Here is a 16,060-nt window from a genome sequence, read left to right as displayed (position 1 = left end):
GTTCAGGCTCAGAGCTTTTATAGCTTCCTAGTCAACTCCAAAATTGTATCAGGTTGAATCATTTACAGAGAAGCAGAGCGGCGTGGGACTGAACAGCTGGTGTTGGAGAAAGAAATGTTTTTTCTCAGGAAAGCGTCTCTGCTAGGTTTCCAATGATTCATTCATCTTTTACTTGGCAACATGCAGTGAAACCAATCATAACTTAACATTTCTACTCCACAAAAATCCACAGGTTTTTTACAAATCCACAGGATAAGATTCAGCAGCAACAGAAGCTTTTACATGTATAAAGTCTCGTAATCGATGTTGCAAGGATGGTTGTTGTTCAAGACAAAAAGTATGTGGATTGAGAATTGCCGTGTCCAGACATTTTTTTTAACTGAATTAAGGTAAACAACCTTACAATCAGACTTTGGTTTCACTGATAAATCAAGAGGTGAAAAAGTAAGTCTGCACATAAGATTATGCTTCCATAAATATTTAACTCAATGACAACCGAAGTGATGTTTGACATGTCGGAGGCGGGCGGCCAGCCCAGCATCTACTAACGTGTGCTCATCCTTTCACTCTGATACACATTCAGGAGGTTTTTACCTGGAGCCAAATTATCCGCAGAGGTCTCTCCCTCTCTAAAATAAACACACCAGCTAATTAAACCCATCAAAAAACACTGAATAAAGAAGTCGTTTTTTGAAGCTGTTCATCACGGAGAATTACTAACTAGTGGCTGACCTGAAAAAGCCAAAATGCCAAAACACAAAACTGCAAATATCCATTTCTGGAGTCAGCTTTTGGTTTGTCCATTCTGGGCCGCTGTAGAGATGCGGTGGTGAAACGTTGGGATTTCCGTTGATGAGGACCTGCTCCCAAACACCTCACCGGTAATAAAAACAACAACTTCTATTTTCAGGTGAATATCGATCAAAGTAAACATAGTTTTTATATTGCATTTCTGCCAAAATATCTCCCAAAATCCTAGAGACTGAACCTTTAATACATTACTTACCAGCATGACACCGTTGTGTTATGCTATTGTAAGAGTATATAAGTATAAGTTATGTCTCTAAGTTTACATTCTTTTAATAGGATTAATAAAATACTCTCGTAATGATGCTTCATTCACACATAATACAGATCCAACATACACAGATGCAACGTTAAGATTATGAATCTTCCTCCAAGGTGAGACAGTTATTGTAAGTGACAGCTCTGACACCATAATCCTACAGAACGATCATAACACAACACTGGAACAATTTATGGCACAATATTTTGAGGGATAACACGTCAGTTGAGTCCTTGGGTGACAAAATTGATGAAGGGGAGTTCTGCTGTGTCAGGGGGCCACTTTCATAACAAAACATCATGTCATCTTCCCACAATGCCATTTTTCTCCTCACACTGCGGTCAGGCATGTAGAGAGCGTTGAGAATTTTCTCTTTTTTTGAGCTGAATTGTTCATAAGCTTAAATTCTCCATATTTTAACCAAATGCAGTTCTTGAGCATAACTTTCTTATTGTGTTAAAACCTCACTAACTCTGAGGGATGACGTGTGTCACTTTGCTGACCTAATTGGCTGAAGTCAAACATAAAAAGAAAGCTTTTAGAAAACCGAATGACCTGTTTTATTTCATGTGTTAGTGCGTTTTCACCGTCTAAAAATAAAACTGAATACTGCACAGAAGAAAAGAGCATGACGTCAACGCACCTCTGTTTCCTCCAGTAGTAAGCTGCTCCACCAGCGGCTACAGCGAAGCCGATGAAGAAGAAGATGATCCCCACTATCATCTTCAGGTATTTCGCATCCAGTGACGAGGTGTCTAAAAGAAATAATGACGCTGAAATCTTAATCTGCACACAGATCAGATCATACAGTGAACACTGACATCATTATCCAGCTCCGCATCTGTATTCAGATTTAAGACGTGGGCACGGTTTATACAGGAGGTCACGTTAAATCTGACAAATATTGTATTTTCTCATCTAATTCTCATTGGCAATTCAAATGTTGTGCCTTCAAAGCAGCAAATTGACTTAATATTGACATTAGATTCATTATGAAATATATTTCAACATTCATACACTCTCTTGCAGAGCTACATATTTTTGCTAATATTCGTTTTAAAATAAACTTTTGGTTTTATAAACTGTATGAATCCCAACACCGCCCCTTTAATTGAGGGAATATTAATCAGATACTGGAAAAAAGTTTTATATATCAAACAATTCTGCTTTTGGAGTGGAAATATCAACGTTTTACAGCTGAAGTTTTTGACGCAGCACAGGTCTGAATCCGGCCTGTGGCCCTTTGCTGTGTGTCATCCCCCCTCTCTGTCCCACCTCTCCTGTCTCTCTTCAGCCGTTCTAACATTATTTTTTATTAAAAGCCCCCCAAAAACAAAAAAAATAAAGTATTTATAGTTTGTGTGTCTGTATACAGTATTTTGACTGAGTTTTTCTTTATTTTTGTAAGATTATTTTTTTCTAGCTCTTTGCCTTTATTGTCAGGATAGTGTGATAGTGAAAGGGGGTGATAGAGAGAGAGGATGACATGCAGCAAAGGGCCAAGGCTGGAATCAAACCCGCGGCCGCAAGGATGTAGCCTCTGTACACAGGGCTACTGGGCACCCCTTGACTGACTTTTCAATGGACAAAATTAACAGATTACGACTAAAAACTACAGGTTTTAGGTTTCATTTGGATGTATTGGTTGCGGGGATTTTAAATAAATCCAGCTGCCACACCAGGCTTTTGTTTTGCTTATCTCGTACAAGTTTCCTGAGTGATAGTTCAGAACTACAGAGATGCGTCACACCCGGGACTCATGGGTGCATCTTCCGACACACGGGAAAGCATATTGGAAAACATTGCGGATCAGGCAGATGAGTCAAAAAGTGACAAGTCAGTGTCCCGAGTAAACTATTATTAATTTACACAAATATTATGTGCAATAGTCCACCTTCAATATTTTCTCTCCTTCTCTCTTGCTCTCTCAAAAAAACACACACCCTGGAGAGCACCACGGTACTGTTTCTGTCTTTGTCTCAATCCTCAGTCCTGACAATTTTGCCACATTAACTCGGATGGGTGCTGTATAAAAAACTCTCACACATCCCTGGTCATCAGCTTTCAGGCCAAATCCGACTTTGTGGGGGCGACTAATTAATTAATTTATACTAATTAATCTGCAGCAAATGAAATTAGTGAAATCAGAGTCCTACGTTGCAAACAGAATGGGTATTTTTATCTAGTGGTCATCCATATTTATATAAATTGCTTTGAAGAAATATAAAGGCTGACACACAGACAAGTCAGTCACTTTTTGGACAGCAGTTTCTCTCGCATTCATCTTTATTCTAGTAGCGAATTTTGACTCCCACTCTGTTTTCAGTACTCTCCAGGCTCCCTCCATTCACAAATCTCATGTGTCAACACAGCTGGTGAACCGCCCCGTTGTTCAATGCTGCTTTTAAAATACCTGTCACTCAGACTAACAGTTCTGGTAGATATTTGGACTCCAGAGCGGGTGAGGTAAATGGAGCTTGAATCGTGGTTCAAAGCAGAGGTCGGCAACAAGCAGTCGATCAGTGAAAGCAAACAAATTCAAAAAGGGAGCAAGCAGAGAGAAAACAGGCAGGAAGCCAAACAAAAACAGCAGCTGGAGCGATATGACTACAGGGGGCACAACAGACAACCCGCAGGGTGCAGAGTGCAGGATGGCTGGCATGAGGAGTGATGATGGAATGAGGAGCAGGTGAGCAGGTGGGTGTCAAGGTCATGTGATGTGGAAACATGGGAACGACGCACCAGGGACGACTGCTGGACAGAAAGAGAGCAGCGGGATTGGAAAATGCACGGGCCAAGTGAGAAAGTCTACAGCTGAGGGGAGGAACAAAGAGAGATCGAGACAACACACCAGCTCCATGTAATGGCCTCATAATTATGAGACTCCAACTTGTAAATATTTACGATTAGATTTTTTTTTTAAACACAGCAAGCCTGAATTGACTTTCTGGAAATATAATTGGACAAACCTGTGCTGCACCACAACCACCTTTTTTTTTTTAAAGATTATTTTTTGCCATTTTCTTAGCCTTTATTAGATAGGACAGATCAATAGCGTGAAAGGCTGAGAGAGAGAGGGGACAACATGCAACAAAGGGCCACAAGCAGGAGTCATTCATGGGGCGCCGGCTTCATCCACTCAGCCACTGGACACCCTCTGCACTGAAGCCTTTTTATTTTATTCTATCTTATTTTATTTTATTTTATTTTATTTTATTTTATGTACTTATTTATTCTCGTGTTTTCTTTTGTTTGTTTGTTTGTCTATTTATTTTTTAAATGTAGATTTTTTTTAATTGTTCCCATTTTAATTCCCCTTTATTTTACCTGTAAATATTGTACTATTTGTAAACTTGAAAAACAATGTTTTAAAAAAAAGTTGGTCAGTTTTTGGATTCTTTGTTCAAAAATAAGAGTTTTCTTCACAAAACCACCAAAACATGGGACAAGTAACTGACATACAAATTATCATTTGAGGGTTATTCAGTATTTCTTGGACTGTAACGCTGATCTCCAAAAAGCTAAACGTTATCTTTGGACTGTTAAACTAAAGAAAAAATGCATTTTAAAAGGCTGACAGAGAAGCACAACTTCCATGCACACTTCTATAAATATTGTTAGTAATTTACAACTTACTTAATTCCAGTAGAAACATGGAGAGTAAAGAAGAAATATTGCTCATTTATGATGTGAGGCATTTATATTTCAAGCACATTTTCTCCTCCAGATTAATCCTTACCCCAGTCCACCTCCAGGCTCTCAGTCAGGCTGCTGTGGTCCACCCGGCAGCTCACCCTCTCCCCTCTCCTGGGTGTCAGCTCCAGGTAAGAGTGAACCTGGAAGCTCCAGTCCCCGTCAGCGAGGACATCCGTAGACGACACATCGCTGGTGACCTCTAACCCGTCTCTCAGCCAGCTCACACTCACTTCCTGCGGGAAAAAACCCACAACACTGCACTCCAGCATGGACGGCTTCCCGTAGTCAGTTTGCTGGGTCTGCTGGACCCTGACAACCGGAGGCACTGGAGTGTAGAAATGATTAGAGGGAAAAATTAGCTGAGTGACCCGCTGGATGTAGAGGTTGCTTCAAGGCAGAGTGCAGAAGAGTGAATCAGCGGCTAAACAGTTTTCTTCAAGCCATTTAATTAAAGAGAACAATTGTTTTCTTTTTCCAGATGAAGCCACATGAAGTGGTGCTGTTAGGAGTGTAATAATCACAGAAACGTACCTCTTCGATCCAGTGTGCTGCTTCTGAATAATCTTGCGCTGTATCTGCAGAGAGTCTCAACTTGTCTTTTTCTTTCTTTCATTTTCCAAGCTTGACTGTTATAATGCGCCGCGTTCTTCATGCCAAACTCTCCAAACCCTACGTACTTCCCAACCCGAGAGTCATACAGAGTGGTGATCTTCTGGTTAAAAATGTTTTTCACAAAGAAGACCACGTCCGTGATGTTGTCACCGTACTCACAGTCATATATCATCTGATAAACATAGCCACCTGGAACAGACAGAAAACCAGTACAGATTACTGATATCATAAAATCAGTCAAGTTTGTTTAACTCAGCATTTGCTGAACAAAGACCCTTTTGTTCTACTTCAGGGGAGGAAGTATTTTATAATTAAATCACTACAGTTGTGGCATGACTTTGTTTATGGCTCCATCACTCAGTCAGTCATCACTTTGGTTCAAACTGAAATATCTCAACAGGATGGATTTTAACTTTCATGTCACCTTAAGGATGAATTATAATCCCATGGTGACACTTTGATTGAGGTCTTTTTTTTTGCAATTTAAAGAATTTAAAGAACTAAATCCAGTCTTTTCCTTCCCTCGTATACTCCCCTAAATAATTAAGCAATTTAACAAAGAATTATACTTTTTACCATATTGTTGCTAATGTTTGGGTCATTTATTCTTTCACTGTTTCTAACCCTAACCCTGCCAACCCATGTGAAAGAAATCAAGCCGCTTTGCTCAGGTTTCATTATTATCAAAAAATTACTTTTGAGACTTTGAAACTAGATACAGTAAATATCAGATACTTTAAGAATGTTATTTAAAAAAATTATCTGATAAGTAACTTTAACTTTTATCAAAGTAATTTTCTGTTAAGATATCTGTACTTTTACTGTTTGGGTATTAAATCCATCACTGACTAAAAGCACCAGAAACCCAGTGTTACATTAAAATGTTTGTATTGGATTGTATGGTTTGCCCTCTATTCTATCAACCTTTCTGCATTTATTAAAGTATCATAAATAATATAAAAGTATATGTAAAAAAAGATGAAGTAAAAGAGGAATACATGAGGAAACCTACCTGCAGGTGTGCTGCACAGTAAAACAATAAAGACTGTGAGTTTGGAGAGAAAATTAAGCCCCGTCATTTCTTAAACACTGAAAACTACTTGCTGCATATCTACAAAAAACCCACAACAGCTCCTAAAAAGTATCCAGCTGAAAACTGCACCCTGCTTCCTCATGAAACAGATGACGCAAACACTGGTGCAAGAGCCGTGCAGAGATAAACAGGTCCTTCATGTTTTGTCACAGTCGTGATTTTGTTGTCCTGCTCAGAATTACTTAATAGGCGATGAATCTCTGCACCACAATTAGGCTACACGATCATTAAAAACAAAATGTGGTCAGTCTAGTTTTACTCTTCAACAGAGCAGTGCCTATTGGTGTGGCACTTTTACTTCTGTATCTCGTCAGTCGGCATTGTTCTCCGTCCAACATATGCACTGTTTCTTCACCACTGAATATGAACTTTTATTGGAAAATCAAAGCTGCAGAATTTTTAGTGTTTGAGACCTCAAATGAATCCTTCAGAAGCCTCACACACGTGCATATTAAAAACGTGGCAGCTATCTCATCCATCACTGAGAAAATAATTAGACTCAAACTCGAACCAAATAAAGCCAGCAGAGAAAAGAGGCAGTTTGGCGCTTCGCCACTCAGTGCCAGTATTAACACACGAGCAGGCAGACATGACGAACATTATTTGCTAATCATTCGTGTCACCGCAGGAGCAGCAATGTGCCCAAAAGCTCAGTGGGTGCTGTGATAATTGATGGTGACTTTGTGAAGGTGCCAGCGCTCTCACACAGGCTGCCACGATGAAGGGTTAATAAATACAAGACTCTATTTAAAGGGAGCTGTTCCCTTTCATTTTAATGTGGTTTGCATGTAGTTTGACATGCGGTCAAATATACAGGAACAGAGCATTTTCAACTTCCCGTCACGTGCCATTTGTACCCGACAAAATAATAAGAAATTGTGCTACAACGTTGCAAAACATGAATAAAGCTTCGGCTTTTTCTTATATATCATTTTAAAAAAATCATTATAAATAGTAACTGGAGACTAAACTAAGGACTCTTCTGTTTATTAAAAGGGGCTCAATGTGAAATTCAGAGCATATAAGTTGTCTGCAAATGGTTCTCAACATGGAGGTGTCTGAGTGTCCAGCGAGCAGCAAGTGGTGCTAACTCTATGATCAGCACTAAACAACAACAACAGTGCTGACCAACACGTTCTCATCCAAAGTTGTGATATATTGCCACTTTGTCAGTGGACTTTCACGTCTACATAATCCTCCTGTTTCTGCTGTTTACGTTTGGAAATGCCTCTACTGAAGTTGTGACGTCAACAAAAGCACATGGTTAAATTTAGCAAAAAATACCATCGTTTGGCTCTACATTCAGATGGGAAGAGAAGTGCGGGCTCCTGGGTGACAGCCTGTGGTTACTTAAAACGACCCACTGCCCCTCTCATCCACCCTAGAGGGACCTTCAAGCTTCTTATACATCGTTAACCATCTCCTGATTTCTCATGGGAATCTCTGCCAGAAAGCAATAAAAAAAGCAAAAATAAAACGTATCAAAATATTGCTTTAACTGGTGTGTTTTAATCTCTGGTTCAGTGCAGAAATGGAAAAAACAGACAAAGATATAAGATTAAACATTGTATGTATGTACAGTATGTAAAGGTAAAGTAAAATAAAATAATGAAAAATTATGATGGGACAAAAGGAAACCTTACTCCACCTCACACCCAGAGGAAAAACACACGGGAGAAAAGACCAAAGCGATCACACATCTGTCATCGATGCTCAGGTGTTTGTATTGATGCGCGTCACACCTGGGAGGACTTGTTGGCTTTCATGATGAACCAGAGTCCTGTGACAACTCCAGTCAGCCCCAGGATCACACCCCCGACACACACTGCTGTCTCTACGACCTGCTGATCTGTGTGTACGGAAACCTCTGTGGACAACACACACACACACACACACACACACACACAGAGAAAGACAGCATGAGAGTTTACTGTGTTTTGAGTTTCTGAAAGCTGATTCCAGTGTTTCATAAAGCTTAATATGCAACTGTTTCTGCCAATAACATCCTGCCAAATATGACTTCATGAATTTTAATATTTAAAAAAGCTAAGATGCTATCTGATCACCTGAATCTCTGAAGCCCTGCTCTCTACTACAGATGCACAATTCATCATTTAACTTAATTAAAAATTATTAAAAGTAGCATTTATATAGAGATTCTTCACTTTTTTAAAAACAATTTCAAGTGCAAATTGTGACTTTATTCTGTTTTTATTTCTGCTGTGCTACAATGTGAGCTGTTATCTAATGTTGAATGAATGGAGTTTAATAATGAATTATGCGTGCATGTAGAAGAGAGAGAGAGATGTAAGTAAATACAGAATTTCATTACAAACCATCCAATACCTGATTACATAATATTTCAGTCTAAACCTGTAGTGGCTGACCAACTGGCACACTGACACAGTACTAGTGTGGCTGATGTACATACATTCATTTTCTTTATTTTAGACAGTGTAGGCAGTGCGACTGCACTGAGGCCTGTGGGCGGGCAGGGCCTGTAGAGAGCGAGGCCTCCAACAATCTGCTGGGTGGACATCCGGCCATTGTGAATGACTCAGATAATCACCTCAGAAATATGCCTGTGGTCAAACCATAAATCTAAATAATTTAAGAATGGTGCCATTTCCCATACTTGTATTTGAAAAGTTAATATTTTTGCCACTGCAGTAATGGCTGGAGAGTAGAGGCACTTTGTTTTCATGTAGTCCCTTAGTACATCTGTACCATTCTCATCAACACGATATGTCACGACCACTTGGCGTTTTTTTTTTTTTGTTTTTTTTTTTGCAAATTTAACATAAAAACCCACTTTAATCAAGAGGCAACCTCCAGGGCTTGCAAATAAAGCTTGGTCCCTTGTATTTTATTAAAGCTTAAAATCATACATAATTATGGGCAGGCCGCTCTGAGTGACAGGCTGTCTGTCAATAGTGTCCTTAGTCTCTGTCAAAAAATAACAACATAACCTTAAATGAAAAATTAAAAACAATGAATGCCAAAATCCCGACTCTGTCCATATTTTTTAACCTCTATAATCTGAAGCAATCTGTACCAAAATTAGTTCTCATTTTCTTTGGTATTTTTCATCATGTACAGATATGCAACGATGATGCTGGATAACATGTATGCTGTTGTCCATCGTCAAGTCTCCGTTTAATCATTCGATGAGACAAAAGCCCGTTTAAGCGCAAAATCAGTCAAGACTGACAAACTGAGCACATTAAGCAGTTATGCCTTTCAAACATAAAAGCTGCAGTAAGAAATAAAATAGTGTAAGATACAATTGCCTGAGAAACCTGTGAGATTCAACATAATGCTGGTAAAATATATAAGCCTATGGTGTGTGTGTGTGTGTGTGTGTGTGTGTGTGTGTAACTTCCTTAAGCTACTGATTTAAGTTGACCTCATTTGGGGTCATCTATATGTATCTATACACTCCATCATCTATAAGCCGTATCAGCCGGCACAGACTATCTCAGTATTGGCTGTAATGCCGATGGAAAATTGAATATCTGTCAAATATTCTATATCATACATCCCTCTCCTTTTTCTGATTATCCTGGGTATTTTTCATCTTTAGCTCTTTGCTCTGGTGTTTCACACCGAAAACAACATCCTCTCTTTTACTTTTAAACCCCTGACTTTTGTCATTATGACCGACTCACCCCAGAACTTGGTGAGAGGCTCCCGCAGGCTGATGTGGTCCACGCTGCAGGAGTAGATGTCGCTCTCCTGCGGACTGAAGTCCAGGTAGGACGAGATGCGGAAGCTTAGGTCGCTGTTGGAGTAGTACTGAGTCTGGCTGACGTCGCTCTCGTCCACCGGCTGCCCGTTCCTGGTCCAGGTGATGGCGACTGTGGGTGGATGGAGGTCGTTCACGGAGCAGATGAGGGTGTTCGGGACATGGAGTTCCATCGCCTGCTTGGGGTAGATCATGGCGGTGGGAATGGCTGCAGATGGATGGATTGATGATTGACAAAGAAAGGAAAAGTTACAAGTAATGACCAAATATGTGTATATTTAAACAACACAGCCATGTGGTTTTTGACCATCTCTTCTAAAAACACAGGCACTCTTACATTGCTGCCATTTGTTAAAAAAACTGTTGCTGCAAAGCTGGAAGAACAATATTGTCTGAAATCACATTACACGTTAAGATTTCCCTTCTTTAGACTAAAGTATATGTCTAAGCCATGAAAAACAGCTTCAGGCAAGTGTCTGAACAGGGATGTCCACATATTCTTGGCAGTACATTTGTAACCATTAAAATTAACACATTGTGTTTTTCTATTTCTTAGCAAACTGTCTCTCATTTATTAGAGAGCACAAAACAAATATGATTTTAAAGTCATGTTACCAAGTTATTCACGTCTACACACAATAAAAAAGACAAAAACAAAAACCTGCAATCCTTGTGACTATTATACTGTATAACATTACGTTATCTCAGTTCATTACTATATTCTCTTTTGAAGTTCTCAGCAAACATCTTGGTAATTGACTTTAAAGATATTCAATAAAATGTCCCCAGTTTTTTAAAATAAAAAGCTATAAATTTTTAGAATGTGAAGTGAGCATCAAGTGCTTATATTTTTATCTGCACCTGACAGACTGAATTCAGGTGAAAGTTTTCCAAGGACAAATGCTCGAGGGCAGACAGGCAACCAAGCATTGACCAAATTTCAGTCTTGTCTCGGTGAGGGATCTGGATGATGTTTCAAAACTGCCTTTGCAAAAAAGAAGTGTAGAACTGCATTTGTTCGTTAGAAACCATATGAATATTCCCATGCATAACATTCACCTCTGCCATGCCTTTTGATTATTTTTTTTGGGAGACATTTCTCACAATGCTCTCACGCATACACACACACACTATGACATAAAAAGAGGTGAATGAAGAGGAATCTTCGTTTGTTTTCTGTGGATGTTTTAATGATAATGTAGATCATTCAGATCAATTAGAGAAGTGCCCTTTGCTTGCATGTTGCCCATTTTATTAAAGGGGTGTAACACAGTGTGGGACCTGCAAATGGTCTGGTCTCGGTCCTGAATCCAGTCTCAATACACTCTGTTCTTGGTCATGACTTGGTCTTGGTTTTGGTGGACTACAACATTTCACACCCGCATCATGGAGCACATGCTAATTAATGGAAACTCTCGGGTGCGGAGCTACAAAATAAACAGAGACAGACACTTTAACCTGCACTGACAATACAAGCGTGATTATACACCCAGAGAGGTTAATTGCACCTCACAGAGAGTCTCCCTGCTGGTACCTGTTCCTCTCTTACTGATACACACCCGAGCACTCATCTCATTAACTTGTGTTTAACAACACAGCTTACTGTGGCTCCCAGTTCAGCAGTTTCACTGACTTCAGTTCTTGTGATGAGGCCGTAATCTAGTTTTGGAAAGATGAACCCAACAGTGTGAGTCTTTATTGGCCGTTTACTGATGTTTGTTGTTATTTGTCCACATTTAACTGCTCTTATTTGCAGTTTAAGAGCATCAGACAGAAAACCAGCAGTGGAAAGCAACTCAGTGTTTGCTCAAGTACTGGACTTAGATATGGTTTTAAGCTTCTTATATCCTCATTAATTAATAATTAATTTTAGGTTACCTTCTACTTCTATTCCATTACATTTTAAAGGTATCTACTGTACTTTTTTGAATATGAATTTCGTGTAGCTGAAATCTGTTTTATCTTTCTTTCCACTCCCATCAATCATCTCATGACTCCTCAGATTTATCTTGTGTTATACACAACTTAACAACCGACTGTACATTAACCCCTTTAAAACCTAAACAAGGCAATGCACAGCTTTACAAAAAATTATCCAAAATTAGTGAGAATCAAAAAGGTCACAAGAAAATAACCTTACAAAATTAGCACATAAAAAAGTAAAGAAAAATAGTAAAAAAAATAGAATAAAAAAAATAAAATGAAAATGAAATCAAATTTTTAAAAAGTATTAAAAAAAAAATCAAGGAAATTACTTGAAAAAGTGCTAAAAATGTAAATATAATTAACTTTAAATATATAATTATAATTATATTATTATATTATTTTCTAATAATTCTTTTATGTTTTTTTCTCTCTCTTTCTTTTTCTGTCCTTTTTTGTTTTAATAATTTTCAGTTCATCTTCTTGTCACCTTTTCTTGATTTCTTGCAGTTTGTGAAACGTCTCTTGCAAGTTGCTGATTGCCTTTCTAGCCATATTTTCAAAAATAATCTAACTAATTTGCTCAGGTTTCAAAGATTTAAAAATCTGTGAAAGGCATCAAAACATAACAGAAGAAACTGATGTGGATCCAGGTTTCAAAGGGTTAAGTACACTGAACAAAAATTCAAACGAAACATTTTTTCTTGTTCCCTTTTTTTTTTTTTTTTAAATTTAAAGATCTAATACTTTTTTATGCAGACATAAGACATATTTCTCTCAAATTTTGGTCACAAGTGTGTTAAAATCCATTTTGGTGAGCTGGTGTAATGAGATGTTGGTTGTATGTACTGCCAAACTCACAGAGAGGACATTGGAGACAGCTTATGGAAGAGAAATAAACGGCTCTGCTGGACATTCCTGCAATCGGCATGCCGACTGAACGCGCCCTCAAAACCTGCGTCATCTGCGGCATTGTTGTGTGATCAAACTGTTTATTTCAGAGTGGCCTTTTATTGTGACCATCCCAGGGCACACTTGTGTAGTAATGATGTTTAATCAGCATCATATGCCACACCTGTCAGGTGCTCACTAACAGATTTTAACAAATTTGTGACCAATATCTAGGAGAGATATATCTATTGAGCACATTTAAAAAAAAGAAAAAAAAAGTTTTAGAACTTTATCTTAAACCTGCAAAAATTGGAGCAAAAACAAAAGTGTTGTGTTTAAATTTTTGTTCAGTTTAGTTAAAAGGAGCTCCACTTCAGGAAAAATGCTGCTAACACATTCATACACCAGTAGGCCTATTAACGAATTAATAATGTCATATAAAATAATTTATTCTGCAAAATGAGTACTTTTACTTTTAATATTTGATGTACATTTTCCTGATAACACTTTTTGCTTTTACCTAAAGATTTACAATGCAGCAGTTTTCTTTTAAAAGTATTTTTATATTGTTGTATTGCCACTTTTACTTAACTTAAAAACCTGAGTACTTTTCCACTAATGACTTGGGGGTGACTATTAACTAGGCTGGTATATTCAGTAATATCATATCATCATCATATAATCAGTAAAAACTCACCTATGGCCTCTGGAGGATGATGTTCTCCTGCTATGGCTCGAGGGATGTTGTACTTGCAGGTACCCAGGGACACGTATGTGTCTCCGGCCAGTTTCAGATCAAACATCAAATGCTTTGCAAACTCTGGCAGACGTGGAACTGCCCGATAGGTGAAAGGGTCGACATAGAAGAGCTGATCGCCGTCAAATTCAGTATCGTACTGGCCGTCACCCATCACGTCCCTCTGACAGAAGGTCAAAAAGCGAAGCAAGTGTTTTCCTGCAGTTTGATTGAAAAGATTAAAAACATATTAAATGATGTAACAGCAAGCATTATCAGCGCAGTCAGGTTGTTTCTGTGAGAAAATCTGGTGTCTGTGCTTTGGAGAATTAACACCAGACAGCATCCAAGCTGCTAATAAAAATTTTAGCAGATTTTGGCTCCGTCAGACACACTGGCAGGTAACCAACCCGAATGATTTCCATTATAAAAATGCAGCTGGCCTGCAAAATAGAGCAGTTAAAAGGAAGAAAAAGTGACATTTTATAATGCAGATACTAAAAAAAGGTGTTTTATAATAACAGCTGATTAAAATGTATGTATGTATGTCTTGAATGGCCTTTTTTTTTTTTTTTTTACACATTTTATACTACATTGTATTTAATAACTTTTCTTTATATTCAATATATCTGATGACAAAAACTCTTAATGCTTTCTTCCTACAACCATGAAAAAACTGTAAAAAGTTACCTTGACTGCATCTTGTAAGACAAATAACCAGCAACAGCAGCAACAGATTCATCGATATGTTGCATTTCAGATCCTCAAAACAACAAACGGAGCCGGTTTCACTTCCTGTAGTTTGTCCCTCCCAAACATCAAAGTGGCACTATCAGATTCATATGCTGAGATAACTTCCCGACAACACAAACCAATCAATGCTTTGAACTTAGTCACAACGTTTCCACTTTACAACACTGAAGAACTTGATTTTCACTTAGATTTTAACACGTGGAGCTGCTGCCACCTACTGTAGGAAATCATAATCACAATGGTTAAAATAAGATGGATACTTCTTTTAAAACGCCTAGTTTGCAGTGATGAATTTGCTTAAATCATTGACCTCTGCAGGCTTATATTTGGGACAGGCATCTATATGAGACCAGCTTTTATGTCCTTTCACACAAAACTGTTGCTCAGCAACAGTGAGAAGTACAATCAAATTATACATTTTATCTTTTAAAACCTGTGCAAATTGGCCTTATTTAGAAAAATATGGGAAGAAGGAAATGAGCAACAAAGGAGGAAATGACCTAAGTACAGGGAAACTAACGGACCTGGCCTTCACTGCAAACGGTCATTCAAATCAACATGTACTAATCAGGAAAAGACTCAAAATGACCACAAAGAGACACAAAATGACCACAAAAACATACAAAGGAACGGCAACAAGGGGGGAAAAAAACGTAAATAGACACCAAAGGACCAAAAAAGACATAATTACCTTGAAGACCCCAAACAGAGAGACATAAAAAAAAAAAAAAAAAAAAAAAAAAAGACGCATAACAAGAGGATGACCTCTAACTCACCTGCTGTGCGCCACATGTAGGTTAGAAGCATTTGCAGCGGCCCAGATTCAATTCAAACTCACGGCCCTTTGTTGCACGTCGTCCTCCCTCTCGCTCCAGCTTTCCCCTGTAGATCTTCAGTTGTCCTATCAATCAAAAAAGGCCCCAAAAAAAAAAGATGCATAACAACTACAAGCACATGCAAAACAACATAAAAGAGGCAAAGCCATTTCAAAATCTGTCTTGCTCCTCTGTAGGAGAGATGGTTGGACCTTTGGCCCACCCGTACCCAGGGGCCCACTGTCTCATAATCTGACCCTGCTGCTGAAATACTTACTAATACTACTAGTACTACTTCTGACCACACACAGGTACATATACCTGACGAAGGTCGGGGAGACAAAATCTTTTAAACAATATACATTACAGCAGTAAGTGATAAGACAGTGATAAGGACTCTTTTCCTTATTTTCAGAATGGCACCTCCTCCGATGCAACTGTATAAGCAATGACCCAAAAACGTTTGCATGACATTTAGAAGTAACAAGAAAATTTCCTGAAAGGAAATGACATGAAAATAGCAAAATAAATGCTTAAATAATATAACTAATAAATACATTGTTTTGGTAAATTTTCTAGTAATTTGTTCTCTCTCTTTTTATCAGCTTTTACTAATTTAGTTTTGCATTTGCAGGACATTTCTTACCAAGCGGCTCATTGCCTTTTTACCAATTTTTAAAATCATGTTTCAGAGGTCTTAAATTCTTGTGAAAGGAATCTTAACACAGCA

At 38.3% G+C, this 16,060-nt stretch overlaps 2 protein-coding genes across 2 annotated transcripts; both read right to left on the bottom strand.

Moving 5' to 3' along the window:
- LOC121945675 (HLA class II histocompatibility antigen, DR beta 5 chain-like) lies at positions 1-6,854 on the bottom strand. The gene is made up of 4 exons (XM_088084631.1): positions 6,387-6,854; positions 5,294-5,563; positions 4,806-5,087; positions 1-1,821 (listed from the first exon to the last, which is right to left on the bottom strand). The coding sequence occupies exons 1-4, from the start codon at positions 6,451-6,453 to the stop codon at positions 1,523-1,525; spliced, it is 918 nt and encodes a 305-aa protein (XP_087940757.1). The 5' UTR covers positions 6,454-6,854; the 3' UTR covers positions 1-1,522.
- A 1,106-nt stretch (positions 6,855-7,960) lies between these two features.
- On the bottom strand, positions 7,961-15,553 carry LOC121945833 (H-2 class II histocompatibility antigen, A-U alpha chain-like). The gene is made up of 4 exons (XM_042490178.2): positions 14,453-15,553; positions 13,724-13,981; positions 10,136-10,420; positions 7,961-8,334 (listed from the first exon to the last, which is right to left on the bottom strand). Exons 1-4 carry the CDS (start codon positions 14,502-14,504, stop codon positions 8,204-8,206), a joined length of 726 nt encoding a protein of 241 aa, XP_042346112.1. The 5' UTR covers positions 14,505-15,553; the 3' UTR covers positions 7,961-8,203.
- Positions 15,554-16,060: the final 507 nt, after the last annotated feature.

The sequence above is a fragment of the Plectropomus leopardus genome, chromosome 11, assembly GCF_026936395.1.
Source record: "Plectropomus leopardus strain MGB_pleo_1.0 chromosome 11, ASM2693639v1, whole genome shotgun sequence".
Classification (NCBI taxonomy): domain Eukaryota; kingdom Metazoa; phylum Chordata; class Actinopteri; order Perciformes; family Serranidae; genus Plectropomus; species Plectropomus leopardus.
This window is presented reverse-complemented; position numbering and strand designations above follow the sequence as displayed.

Bases quoted from the DNA above. Each gene is read 5' to 3' on its own strand.
- LOC121945675 (XM_088084631.1), bottom strand. From the start codon at position 6,453: ATGACGGGGCTTAATTTTCTCTCCAAACTCACAGTCTTTATTGTTTTA. The intron at 5,564-6,386 runs GTAGGTTTCCTC...TGTCTGTTCCAG, and splicing joins ACTGTGCAGCACACCTGCAG to GTGGCTATGTTTATCAGATG. The intron at 5,088-5,293 runs GTACGTTTCTGT...TCTACACTCCAG, and splicing joins CAGCACACTGGATCGAAGAG to TGCCTCCGGTTGTCAGGGTC.
- LOC121945833 (XM_042490178.2), bottom strand. From the start codon at position 14,504: ATGAATCTGTTGCTGCTGTTGCTGGTTATTTGTCTTACAAGATGCAGT. The intron at 10,421-13,723 runs GTGAGTTTTTAC...ATCCATCTGCAG, and splicing joins TCATCCTCCAGAGGCCATAG to CCATTCCCACCGCCATGATC. The intron at 8,335-10,135 runs GTGAGTCGGTCA...TGTTGTCCACAG, and splicing joins GCCTCTCACCAAGTTCTGGG to AGGTTTCCGTACACACAGAT.